General features: G+C 43.8%; 1 protein-coding gene across 1 annotated transcript in view; it reads right to left on the bottom strand.

Annotated features, from left to right (window-relative positions):
- KDM3B (lysine demethylase 3B) overlaps positions 1-14387 on the bottom strand; it is a 67195-nt gene that overhangs the window by 21358 nt on the left and 31450 nt on the right. The window contains exons 8-11 of the mRNA XM_021701761.2: positions 10906-12142; positions 9789-9990; positions 5638-5852; positions 4759-4911 (exon numbers count right to left, since the gene is read on the bottom strand). Of these exons, the coding sequence (XP_021557436.1) occupies positions 4759-4911; positions 5638-5852; positions 9789-9990; positions 10906-12142 (1807 nt within the window). The remainder of the gene's footprint in view (positions 1-4758; positions 4912-5637; positions 5853-9788; positions 9991-10905; positions 12143-14387) is intronic.

The raw sequence follows: 14387 nt of genomic DNA, 5'->3' as shown, positions 1-14387 counted from the left end.
ATTATATGTTTGGTAGACTGCCTGGTATTTCATATACTTCAACAAGGCACTCTTCAATTTATAAAAGTTTAAGTCTTTCTTCTCTCTGTGCTTAGTGTTGGTTTTCTACTGTTATGCCTAACTTCAGCTTCTTCTGCAGTGTCTCATTTGCTATTATCCCACCTAGTGTAATTTTTTTTGAGGTATTTTTCATCCCTATATGATTCACTTGGGTCTCTTATGTATTTTGTTTCTCTACTCATCATGTTCATGTCTCCCTTTATGTCTTTCAATATATTTATATCATTTATAATAGCAGCTTTAAGGTCCTTTTACAGTAATTCTATCATCACTGTCATTTCTGGATTTGTTTCTATTGATGGTTTCTTTCCCCCAGATTATTGGTCATATTATCCTGCTTTTTTACATATCTGATTATGCTTTTATTTAAAAATTTTTTATTACTGAAGTATAGTTGACATATAATTGATATACTGAAGCAGTTTCAGGTTTACAACATAGTGATTTGACAATTCTATACATTACTCAATGCTCACCATGATAAATGTAGTTGCCATCTGTCACCATACAGTGTTATTACAACATTAATTACTATATTCCCTGTGCCATACTTTTCATCCCTGTGACTTATTTATTTTATCACTGGAACTCTGTACCTCTTAACCCCTCTCACCTATTTTGCTCACCTCCCACTGCTTCCCCTCAGGCAATCACTAGTCTGTTCTCTGCATTTATTTATGAGTTTACTTATTTGTTCATATTAGTTTTTATTTTTATTTTTTTTTAATTATTATTTTTTAGAGAGAGCAAGAGCGTGCGAGGGGGGTGGGGGGAGGGGCAAAGAGAGAGAGGGAGAGAATCTTTTTTTTTTTTTAAAGATTTTATTTATTTGGCAAGAGACATGGTGGAACACAAGCAGGCTTCCCGCAGAGCAGGGAGCCCAATGTAGGGCTTGACCCCAGACCCTTGGGATCATGGCCTGAGCCGAAGGCAGATGCTTAACGACTGAGCCACCCAGGCGCCCGAGAGGGAGAGAAAATCTTAAGCAGGCTCCAAGCCCAGCGTAGAGCCTGACGTGGGGCACAATCTCATGATCCTGAGATCATGACCTGAGCTGAAATCAAGAGTTGGACGCTTAACTGACTGAACCACCCAGGCACCCCTTTATTATTTTTTAATTAAAAAAATTTTTTCTTGGGCGCCTGGGTGGCTCAGTTGGTTAAGCGACTGCCTTCGGCTCAGGTCATGATCCTGGAGTCCCGGGATCGAGTCCCGCATCGGGCTCCTTGCTCAGCAGGGAGTCTGCTTCTCCCAGTGACCCTCCCCCCCTCATGCTCTCTCTATCTCATTCTCTCTCAAATAAATAAATAAAATCTTTAAAAAAAAAAAATTTTTTTTTCTTAGTCTCTACGCCCAGTGTGGGGCTTGAACTCAGGTCCCCAAGATCAAGACTCGCACGCTCTACTGATTGAGCCAGCCAGGTGCCCCTGTTTTGTTTTTTAGATTCCACACATAAGTGAAAAATACGGTATCTGTCTTTCTCTTATTTCCCACTTAGTGCAATACCCTGTAAGTCCACCATGTTGTTGCAAGTGGCAAGATGTCCTTTTTTATGACAGAGTAGTATTTCATTGTGGGTATGTAGGTGTATATGTGTATACACCACCCCCCCTTCTTCTTTATCCATTCATCTACTGATGGACACTTGGGTTGCTCCCATATCTTGCCTATTGTAAACAGCAATGCAGTAAACATTGGGGTGCATCTTTTTGAATTAGTGTTTCCATTTTCTTTGGGTAAATACCCAGTAGTGGAATTACTAGATCACATTTACATGTTTAATTTTTTTCAGAGACCTCCATACTGTTTTCCACAGTGACTACAGCAATTTACATTCCCACCAAGTGCATGGAGGGTTCCTTTTTCTCCATCCTCCCCAACACTTGTTATTTCTTGTCTTTTTGATATTAGCCATTCTGACATGTAGGATCTCATTGTGGTTTCGGTCTGCATTTACCTGATGAGAATAACGTGGAACATGTCTTCATGTGTCTGTTGTCCAGCCGTATGCCTTCTTTGAAAAAATGTCTATGCAGGTCCTCTGCCCATTTTTTAACCAGACAGGGTTTTTTTGAGTTAAGTTTTCTATATAGTTTGGATATTAACCCTTTATTGGATATATCACTTGCAAATATCTTCTTCCATTCAGAAGGCTGCCTTTTCGTTTTGTTGATGGAAGTTTCCTTTGCTGTGGAAAAGCTTTTTATTTTGGTATAGTCCCAATAGTTTATTTTTTTGTTTCCCTTGCCTGAAAAGACATATCCTGAAAAATGTTGCTAAGGCCAGTGCCCAAGAGATTACTGCCTGTGTTTTCTTACAGGTGTTTTATGGTTTGGGGTCTCACATTATTAATACATTTTGAGTTTATTTTTCTGTATGGTGTAAGAGAGTGGTCTGGTTTCATTCCTTTGCAAGTAGCTGTCCAGTTTTCCCAGCACCATTTACCAAAGAGACTCATACCTGATTTTTCTTTTTCTTTTTTTTTTCCAAGTCAACTCTATCCCCAGTGTGGGGCTCAAACTCACGACCCTAAGATCAAGAATTGCATGCTCTAGTGACTGAGCCAGCCAGGTGCCCCCTGATTATTCACGACTGAATGCAGAGTTTTTTGACTTTAATGCTTCAGAGTACTGGATTTTGTTGTAATCCTTTAAAGAGTGTTTGGCTTTAGTCTGGTGCATAGCTGAGTAGCCTGCAGATCAGTTTGATCCTTCCAAGGCTTGCTTTACACTATGTTATCTCCAGAGCAGCCTTTATTCTGGGACTATATTAGTCCCACTGTCAAAGTATGACTCTTCTGGACTCTACCCAATATCTTTCCACTCTGGTTGGTAGCAATACAAATGGTAAGTTGTGGAAATTATTAAGTCAATTGCTTTCTGAGGTTCCTTTTTGGGCCTCACAGAGTTTTACCTCGTATATGTGCAGATCACTATATAGCCAAAAACTGAGGTGACCTCTCTGCAGACCTCTGGTGTTCTCTCTGTGAAGCTCTAATGTCTTCAGCACACTGCCTTACTCTTCTCAGACTCTAATCTCTGTCTCAGCTCAGTGAGATTGCCAGACGGTTTAGTTGCTCTTCCCTCTACTGCAGCCTGGAAACTGCCTGCAGGCAGTAAACTGGTGAAATTGTAGGATTTGCCTTGGTTCTTCCCTGCTCTTAGAGATCACAGGCTCATACTGCCTGCTGTCCAATGTCTAAAACCGTGGTTTCATATATTTAGTCTGGTTTTCTTGTTTATGGCAGGAGGGCAATTCCTGTGGAAGTTAATCTTTCATGGGCAGAAGTGGAAGATCTAACAGCTACATAACACACAGTACGTAGTGGATGTCAGGCCCTGTGATAACCACTTTAAATACAATATCTCATTTAATCCTCACAACAATACTGTGAGAGAAGTACTCATATTACCTTTGTTTTATAGGTAAGGAAATTGAGACTCTGAGGGATTAAGAAATTAGCCCAAGATACCACAGTTGGTGTAATAAGATGTGAAAGTAGGTTTCAAATCACAGTAGCATAAGCTCTAAACCACTGTGTTCCAATGGTTACATAGAATCTCCAAATAAGGAGGTTAAGGGGCAAGAAAGTTTTCAGATAAGTAGTAAGATAAAGCAAGGACAAAAGGAAGCAAAGATCTGAATAGTCATTTTTCCAAAAATAAACCAATTAAGAGAGCCAATAAGCACATGAAAAGATGCTCAACACCATTAGTCATCAGGGAAATGCAAATCAAAATCACATAATGAGATAGGGAGTCCTTCCTAGCCACTATGATAGCTGTAACCAAAAAGGCAGACAGTAATAAGTGTTGACAAAGGGGAAAAACTGGAACCCTTGTGCGTTGCTGGTGGGATTATAAAACGATGTAGCTACTTTGGAATACAATTCGACAGTTCCTGAAAGGGTTAAACACAGAACTGCCATATAGCCCATCAATTCCACTCTAAGCATATACTCGAAAGAATTGAAAACCTATGCTCACACAAAAAACCTGTACACAAATGTTCATAGTGGTACTTTTCATAATAGCTCAAAATGGAAACAACCTACATGTCCATCGACTACTGAATGGATGAACAAAATGTAGTATATCCATACAATGGAATATTATTTGGCAATACAAAAGAATGAGTTAATGATACATGCTATAACGTGGATGAAGCTTTAAAACAGTATGCTGAAGTACAAGAGGTCAGTCAAAGAAGGCCAAATATTGTATGATTCCATTTACAGGACATGTACAGAACAGGTAAATCTACAGAGATGAGACAGTAAGTAGATTAATGGTTACCAAGGACTGAGCAGAGGGAGGAATACAGAGTTACTGCTAACGCATACATCATTTCTTTTTGGAGCGACCACAGTGAAATCTGATAGTGAAAATGGTTGCACAACCTTGAGAATATACTAAAAACTTTTGAATTGTACATTTTAAAAGGGTGAATTATATCTCAATAAAAATGTTATTAAAAAAAAAAGAAAAACACAACAAGGGAAGGTGAAGAATAACCCTTCTTGGCTTCTTTTAGCCTACCCAGTTAGGTGGAATATTGGCAACTGTTAAGGCCTCACGATGCAACAAAAATGAGGGAAGCTAAGCAGTTCAAGAGGGGGCACAAACCCATTCTGGCTTCAAGTCCCATACCTCCAATGACAGGTTACCTTTAGAACTGAACAGGACAATATTTGCTCACCACTGCGTGGACGGCTTTTTCTGAGCCTGTAACAGTCAAGGCAGACCCCAAATCCACATTTGCGACAAACCCAGTGGATGTTGAAGAGAGTTGTTTCACATACGTCACACATCTCCCGTACACCACGCACTGCTCGCTTCCATGCCACTTTCTCTGGTGGAAAAGAGGAAGAGGAATATTGTTGACACTGATCATCGTGAGTAACAGCAAAAGACCCCAGATCCACTGACTGCTACGTGCACTGTTTTGTCCAGCAATAAAACTCAAAGATGTAAGAAGTTAGTGTTTCTATAAATGTTAAGAGAAAGAAAATGGATGGAATTGCTAATATTTCTGAACAAGTGTCAATGAAAATAAATGCCCCATGTTGTTACTTAAGATACTGTAAAAATTTCGATTTGGGGGAGTTTGAAGTAAGAGGATTCTTCACCTGAAACGTAGGGAGTAATTTCATAGTAGAATTTTCCTTGGGTACTTTATCCCACAGACATGAAATATCATAAATGTCTGAATAATGGTGGGTTCTAGGTGTGAAACACGGTACCCAGTGGCACTTCATCTATTCACAAACCATATAATATCACTAATACAAATTGGTTCAAAGGAAACTGAAAATATTCAGAGTGACCCAAACCCAGACAGGGATCAAGGAAGGAATAAAGTCTGCTGGATACAGTTAGGGCCTCAGCTACTTAGTTTGCTATAAAGAAAAGTCTTATCAGTCTTAATTCATCCAGAGAAAATGCCATCTGCCACTCTGCTACTCTGCCACCCAAAACATTTCCACCCTATGTGACACAACACATTCCTCCTTTAAGCAACAGAAAATGAAAGTTCTCAAGCAGGAGTGCCTGGAAAACAAGCAAGAGGGTGTCTTACGGTGCGGCTCCACCATCATCATGGCCTCCTTCTCGGACATCACGAGCTGGCAGAACTGGTCCCCAACGTTGGCCAGGATATATTTTGAGGTTTCTAGGTCTATCCCTTCTGCTAGGGAGGAAGAGGGAATCCACAGGTTCATGGCATCAGGGTCACTTTGCTGGGGACTCAGAAACCCCTCTACACGGAGTACCCCCTTCCGAGTGAAGATCAACCTGAGATGGGAAGGTAGATAGTCAAATACATGGTAAAAGGCAGCAGCCATGCAAACTAATACACATCGAAAACCCTAGGAGCTAGAAACATTAAAGGGACTTAAAAGCAATCAGCATGCATTAAGAATTTTCACCCTGGAGGGCACCTGGCTGGCTCAGTTGGAAGGGCATCCAACTCTGGATCTTGGGGTTATAAGTCCAATCCCCAAACTGGGTGTAGACATACTTAAAAACAAAAAAAACCCCAAAACATTTCCACCCTATTTGACCAACACAGTATGTATTCTCTGCACTAGCAGAAAGACTTGTGAACAGTTAGTATGTCTGCGTTCTTTAAAAAGCTGTCCTCAGGGGATGCCTGGGTGGCTCAATCAGTTAAGTGTCTGCCTTCAGCTCAAGTCATGATCCCAGGGTTCTGGGATTGAGCCCCACATCAGGCTCCTTGCTCAGTGGGGAGCCTGCTTCTCCCTCTGCCTGCCGCTCCCCCTGCTTGCGCTGACAAATAAATAAATAAAATCTATTAAAAAAAAAAAAGCTGTCCTCAGAAATGCCTTTCAGTTTGTCCATCCTCCTGTTCCACCTGTGCACCCACACCACTGAACGTGACCCGAGGAAATCAGCCACGCTCAGTGTCATACCTGAAATTTGTATCTACCTATCGTCAGGTAAGCCCTTCATGTTGCCTCCCAGTCACAAGTTTCCTGGTGCACAGTCACGCTCCTAGATACCTGTTTCAGATCCTCACCTCTTTTCTAACCTCTAGTATAATTCTCTCCATGAGGACCTTGCTATGTATTCCACTGAGAAAATACAAAGAGCCAGAACAGATGCCCCACAAGTTCCCTCCACTATACTACCAGGCCTTCCTGCAACTGGGCCCATGTTCCATCTGACCTGCTGCTGCTAGGAATGAACTAGTTCCCAGCCAAGACCTCTCTCTCCACCTATGCTCTACATCCTATCCTCTTGCACAGGCATCACACCACATATTCTCTTTTCTACATCATCTGTTTTCCTCCCTACTGAATCATTCTTGTAAACTTGCTAGCTCAAAAATCCTCTAAAACATTTCTATCTCAAAAATCCTCTCAATCCCACACCCTCCTGCATTTATTTGTTTTTAAGAGCAGCATTTCTTGAGAGTTGTCTATACTGACTGTCACCACTTCCTCTTCCCTTTAATTTTCTCTTCATCCAATCCTACCAGGCTTTCCCTCACCAACACACCAAAACTGTTTTTGACAAGGTCGTTCCCCCCATTAAACCCAATGGTCACTTTCAGTCCTCATCTGACCTGACCCAATCCCCAGTATTTGCCACAGTTCATTATTCCTTCCTGGAAATACTTTCTTCACTTGCCTTCCAGGACACCTTACTGGCTTTTTCTTCTCAACCTCCTTTACTAGCTCCTCCTCACCTTTCCAGTCTCTCAATGTTGGAGAACACCAGGATTGATTGGTCCTAGGAATGCTCTCTTCTCTATCTACACCTGGACTCCTTCCATGATCTCAAGTAGACACACAGCTTTATTTTTTTTTTTTAAGATTTTATTTATTTATTTGACAGAGAGAGAGAGAGAACACAAGCAGGAGGAGTGGGAGAGGGAGAAGCAGGCTCCCCACCAAGCAGGGAGCCGGACATGGGGCTCAATCCCAGGACCCTGGGATCATGACCTGAGCTGAAGATAGACGCTTAACCGACTGAGCCACCTAGGCGCCCCAACACACAGCTTTAAATACCTGGTGATATTCAAATTTTTAATCTCCTGCCTGGACTTCCCCCTCAACTCCAGAGCCGAGTTTCCAGCTGCCCTTTCAACATCTCCATCTAGAAATCTAATAGGCATCTCAAATTTAACAAGCCCAAATTAAAAGTTCCCATTTTTGTCCCAAAACCTGCTTCTCCCTGAGAAATCTTATTGGTAATAGGTCAAAAGCTGTAGAATCATCTTTGACTCCATTCCTTCTTTCATACTCCTCATTTAACCCACCAGAAAATCATATGAGTACTCCCTTCAAAATATATCTTTTTTTTCTTTTTTTATTTTTATTTTTCTTTTATTTTTTTTTTTTTAAAGATTTTATTTATTTATTTGAGAGAGAGAGAATGAGAGAGAGAGCAAGCACATGAGAGGGGGGAGGGTCAGAGGGAGAAGCAGACTCCCCGCCGAGCAGGGAGCCCGATGCGGGACTCGATCCAGGGACTCCAGGATCATGACCTGAGCCGAAGGCAGTCGCCCAACCAACTGAGCCACCCAGGCACCCCTTTTTTTTCTTTTTTTAAAGATTTTTACTTATTTGACAAAGAGAGAGAGAGAGGGAGAGAGCAAGCACAAGCAGGGGGAGTGGCAGGCAGAGGGAGAGGGAGAATCAGGCTCCCTGATAAGCAGGGAGCCAAACGTGAGGCTTGATCTCAGGATCCTGGGATCATAACCTGAGCCGAAGGCAGACACTTAACAGACTGAGCCACCCAGGGACCCACTCAAAATATATCCTTAATCCAACCAGACTCATCACTTCCATCACTAGGCCACCATCATTTCTCACCTGGGTAATCCCAACAGCCTCCTTATTTCTCTGTGTTTCTACCTTTGCCTCAATATAATCTATTCTCAAGAAGGCAATTACAGCGATCCTTTAAAACATTCCTCAGTGTCCCTCATCAGCTCAAAACCTTCAATGACTTCTCTTTCAGCACAAAAGCCAAGGCCCTTAGAGTATTCCTTTAAAATATAGACCCATTGTTAACTCTGTGACCTCAACTCCCCGCCCCCACTCTCTTTTAGCCACCCTCGCTCCACAAACACATCAGGAATATTCCAGCCTCGGACAGTTGCTCTTTGTGCCCTCTACCTGGAATGCTTGTCTCCCAGAAAAATGTGTGGACCACTCCTTCACCTCCTTCAGGTCTTTACTCAAATCTCACTTTCTAAAATCATCCTATTTATTTTTTAAGATTTTATTTATTTATTTGACAGAGAGAGACACAGCGAGAGAGGGAACACAAGCAGGGGGAGTGGGAGAGGGAGAAGCAGGCTTCCCGCTGAGCAGGGAGCCCGATGTGGGGCTTGATCCCAGGACCCTGGGATCATGACCTGAGCCGAAGGCAGACGCTTAACGACTGAGCCACCCAGGCGCCGCTAAAATCATCCTATTTAAACTGTAGCCTCTCTTAACCTCCCCTTACTTCAATCCTCTTTCCTGTCTTTATTTTGCTGATAGTTATTATCAGCTAACATGCCATGTATTTAATCTTTTTTCCTTATTTATAGTCTGACTCCTCAGCAAACCTCTAAGGGCTGATCTTTATGGTTTTATACTGTTTAACCCTCAGTGCCCACAACAGTGGCTGGCACACAGTAAGTGCTCAGTAAATATTTGCTGAATGAGTGATCCACACTACATGGATAAACCATTTGGATTTATTTTAAAAATGAAGAATTCCTGAAAGATCATTTAGAAGAAATTCTAAGTTTATCAAGCAGAAGGAAAGTGACTAAATACCAGCTGTCTGGTAAAAGCAGGGGACCTTCCCCGGATTTGTCAGTTATCTCTATTTCAAAGACACTTGCCATTATCTCCTAATCTTCCTTCCCCTTCTCTCAGAGACTCAAGTTACTTTAGCACCAAAAGGTGGTCAGGCAGGTCCATACTACAACATGGCATCCTTCTGCTTATATGACTGGTTTCAAATGGAACCCAAGTTAGGAATAACTCAACGAAGCTCAGGGGCCAGCAGCTGACACTGTTCACCTTCGATTCCCTAGGGACACAAGCCACAAGTCACTTCACAATCCAAACACCTGAGTGGCCCCCATGGCAGAGCCTCAGCAAAGACTCAGAGCAAAGGGGTTACGGAAAACAAGGAGAAGGTGTGAGGTTCAGAGAAAGAGTGAGAAATGGAAACTGGGAAGGAGACGGAGATGGGTGTGGGTACCTCCGGAAGTGAAAGAAGCGGCAGGCCACAGTAGAATCATCTTGCTCCTGTTCTTTAAACTTCCGATACCGCTCCAGGCGGCACTCCCGACACTTGTGCAGATGAGGGGCTACGTTGATGCAGGACCCATCCTGCAGGAAGGGCTCTCCAGACTGCTTCAGCTTCTTCACCTTGCTCACATCTTTCAGCACTGACTGGCCAACTGTGGCAAGGGAAGGGGGAGAAACGGTTGGTCATGACTGGTATTAATGAGACCCTATAACATGACCCACCTGGGGATGCATTCTTGTCCTGACCTGGCTCATTCCTCCTTGCCATGGCTGGGCTTGTGCCTATCAGGTCCATCCTTGACAGAAAGGGAGGGAGCAAAGAGGCTTCAACTGGAAGCTAAGGACCATGGAGAGAATTTGTGGGAAGTGTCCCATTATGAGCAAACAACTCTGGCATGGGTGAGGAAAACCCAAGAAGGCAGAAGGTAGCCACTTGCCTCAGGCCTCCGGGGATATAACTGTTCTACTAATCAACAACTCCTGTGCCCCCATGGGATACCAGTTACTAAAGACAACAGTTACTTTTACCATTCACCTTTCTCTTAGATACTTGCCCTTACACAATTCTGGACCATAACCTCACAGCATAGGAGTTAATGGCTTTTGGAAGAGGTGTTAAAACTTTATATATGTAACAGAGAGAAGCAAATTTGAGGGGTGATTCTTTTTGCTTAAGTAAGTCTATGAAGGCTGCTATGTGAGAACAGAGTCCAGTACTCAGTAACTCCTCTAAAGTAAATTAAAGAGGATGGGCCAAAGAGAAGTAGAAAGGGATGAGAAAAACACCAGGAAGAGCTCCTGTGCAAAAGGAGTATCAAGGGTTCTTGTCTGTGGAATTATTACACAGGTAGATATCCCTCTTTAGTAACGCAGCTGGGTTAGATGCAATCCTGCCCTGAACCAAAAGGTCTGATGAGGGGCCTCTACTGGGCCCTTCTGGGCATGTTATTCTACATGATTATAGAACTTTCCATCAAAGAAAGGGCTTCTGCTGCCCAACAGCACAACAGGCAGGCATTCAAGGCTAGTGCCCGAGCCAAGCCAATGGATAACCCCAGCAAGATCACCTTTCAGGGGGGCGGTCCGTGGCCGGCCCTTTGGGGCCTGCTTCCCTTTGCCTTTGCCCAGCAATAGCTCAGCACTTCGCTCCCCATTGGGGCCCAACTTCCCCATTAGGTGCTCTGGAATCCCCTTCAGGCCAGTCTTGGCCTGCAGCTGCTCCTCAGAATCGCTCAAATCTGACAGGTCACTGTTGGTACTGGAGTCCGAGTCCTGTCTGCAAGCCAAGCTTCGCTCATCCAGTGAGAACCTTTTCACAGCTTCAAAAGGAGCTTTGTTCTCCTGTGAAAAATCTGCTGGGGAGGACAGAAAGCTGCCTGAGTGCCTGCCAAAGACGTTACTAAAGGTTTTGAGGAGGGGATTGTCCTGCTGCCCAGGCCCCACAGTTGGCCTCTCCTCTGTGGGGCTGGAGGAGAGAGTAGGCATCTCAATGGGCTGGGTGAGGCTGCTGGTGGGCGAGCTGGAGCGGCCATTCCCCATGGCAGAGAGGCTCGGACCTCCGGTGGTAAGAGCTGAGCCCAGAACACCAGACACCAGTTTAGAGGAGTCAGTTGTGATGAAGAGGGTTTTCTTCTTTGCTAAAGATGCCGAATCTGTAGAGGAGTGAGCCTCGGGCCAGCTGGGTGCGGCCTTCGAGGTGACAGTGGTAGCAGAGGAAGAGCTACCTGATGCCTGAGATGCAAAGCTGCTGAAAGGGCTATGTTCAACTTTCTCCACAAATGCAAGGAAAGGGTTAGAGGGCTCTTCTCGGGACAGTTTAGGGGGCTGTAAAAATAGATTTTCATGACTCTCCGGGGTGCGGGCATTTAGGAGGCTCCGTGGGAAGGCTGGTGTGAGGGTGGGCATGGACTCTGTTGGCACCTTCCGATCCACAGAGCTGCCAGCCTTAGAGCCTGATTTAGTGTCTGCTCCGAGAGTGGCTCTGCCTTTACACAGGCTCTCAAGGCTTTGTTTGAATGAGTCTCGACTGGAGGAATCATCAGCCAAACTCTCTGAAACGGTAGTGAAGTAGTTACTGGTGGGTAAAGTTTGGGACATGCATTGAAAAAACAAGTTTTTGGAGAGATCAGAGTCTTTCTGAGACTCTGGTGCAGAGCTACAGCCAAAAGAGAAGCCCAAAGGTTTGTTCTCTGTGGCTAGAACCCCATTGGACTGGCTCCTTCCACTTCCAAAAGTCAAAGGTTGTGATGAACTTGGGAGAGAGGCTCCAAATCCAGAAGAGGCCAGAACAGTATTTCTTGAATTCTGAAAAGAAGATAGCCCGAGTTAATGATGCTGCTTTCTCTTGACAACCTCTTTTCTGGACTTAGGCCAATGCTTCTTGTGGGTCAAATCAACTTTTCTCTCCTACAATTCCATGAAAACTGCCCTTACAGGGTCGCCTGGGTGGCTCCGTCGTTAAGCATCTGCCTTTGGCTTAGGTCATAATCCCAGGTCCTGGGATCAGCCCCACATCAGGCTCCCTGCTCAGTGGGGAGCCTGCTTCTCCCTCTCCCTCTGCCCCTGCTTGTGTTCCTGCTCTCTCTCTCTCTGTGTGAAAATAAATAAATAAAATCTTAAAAAAAAAAGAAAAAACCTGCTCTTATAAGTACAGCTCACATTAAGGAAGCATTAGGCATTAAGGAAGAAACCTGCCACAGACCACACAGAGGGCATCTTTAACACGGTGAGCTAGAGATAGCAGGATGTCATTCATCCTGCCACTCTCTTGGTTGTTGGCCAACTGGCTATCATAGCACTAGGAGGCTGTGTAGGCTTCTTAGTTTCTATTTGGAAAAGAAGACTCTACCAGGAATTGGAGAAAAGGGTTCCTGAACAGACAGACAGCAGCTTTTACTGTGAAATGAATTTAGTGGCCCTGTAATATTAATCTACTTCAATGACCTCAGCTATTTTCAAAGTTTTGATTTAAAAGTTTTGATTTAGGGGCGCCTGGGTGGCTCAGTTGGTTAAGCAACTGCCTTCGGCTCAGGTCATGATCCTGGAGTCCTGGGATCGAGTCCCGCATCGGGCTCCCTGCTCAGCAGAAAGCCTGCTTCTCCCTCCCCCACTCCCCCTGCTTGTGTTACCTCTGTCGCTGTGTCTCTCTCTGTCAAATAAATAAATAAAATCTTTAAAAATAAATAAATAAATAAAATAAAGTTAGCCCTAAAGACGTTAAATTATAGAAAGCACACTCATGGGGCGCCTGGGTGGCGCAGTCAGTTAGGTGTCCAAATCTTGATCTTGGCTCAGATTTTATTTATTTGACAGAGAGAGACAGCGAGAGAGGGAACACAAGCAGGGGGAGTAGGAGACGGAGAAGCAGGCTTCCTGCCGAGCAGGGAGCCTGACGTGGGGCTCGATCCCAGGACCCTGGGATCATGACCTGAGCCTAAGGCAAACACTTACCGCGACTGAGCCACCCAAGTGCCGCTTGGCTCAGGGCTTGATATCAGGGTCATGAGTTCAAGCCCCGCACTGGGCTCCACGCTGGGCATGGAGCCTACATTAAAAAAAAAAAAAAAAAAAAAGGGAGGTGGGGGGGGAAAGAAAGCACATTCATCACTGAACCCTTTTGTTATCATTAGGATCTAACAAGCCTCCAAAGAGGAAAAGTGTAGATACTCATACACCCACCAAACTTAAGTATTCAGTCTAACAAATTGGACAGTGAAAAAACACTTTCTGGGGCTCCAGGGTGGCTCAATCATCAAGCATCTGCCTTCGGCTCAGGTCATGGTCCCAGAGTTCTGGGATTGAGCCCCACATCGGGCTACCTGCTCGGCGGGAAGCCTGCTTCCCCCACCCACCACCACTCCCCCTGCTTGTGTTCCCTCTCTCACTGTGTCTCTCTCTGTCAAATAAATGAATAAAATCTTAAAAAACAAAACACTTTCATTTTTTTTCACCTTGAAAATGTTAACTTCTGCATGTGAATAAAAGGTGTGTGTGTAAAGAGGGGCAGAATCCCTTTCATATATATTACACATCCGTATATATGCGAAGAGAAACCTCCATAGGCAGGTCTGAACACTTAAAATCAACTTTCAGGTAGTAGAGTATGCTATTTCTAAACATTCATTTTTAAAACATTGGTAACAAAAATTATTCCAGGACTGCTTAATGGGTATCAATGGCTTGCTTCTGGGGTGATGAAAATTTTTGTAACTAGGAAGTGCTGATGGTTGCACAACACTGTGGATGTACTAAATACCACAGTATTATATAACACTTTAAATAGTTAAAATATTAAATTGAATGGTTACTTTCCACAATTAAAAAAATTAGTCCAGATAAAGGAAAGGGCTATTGTCCAAAGGGGGGGGTTGTTTACTTAAGGTATTCTTTATATATGCAAGAGGAGCCTACATGAGGACTTCCTTGGGGTGGCACAGAGGCACGAGAACCAGGCAGGCCACCTATGGCTTGCCTCCAGTTGACATCTGCTACAGAGGTTGCTTCATGGCATTTTAGAGTTAAAAACCTGAAGTTCACTTGTTTGTTGTTT

The sequence above is a fragment of the Neomonachus schauinslandi genome, chromosome 7 (genome assembly GCF_002201575.2).
Source record: "Neomonachus schauinslandi chromosome 7, ASM220157v2, whole genome shotgun sequence".
Taxonomy (NCBI): domain Eukaryota; kingdom Metazoa; phylum Chordata; class Mammalia; order Carnivora; family Phocidae; genus Neomonachus; species Neomonachus schauinslandi.
This window is presented reverse-complemented; position numbering and strand designations above follow the sequence as displayed.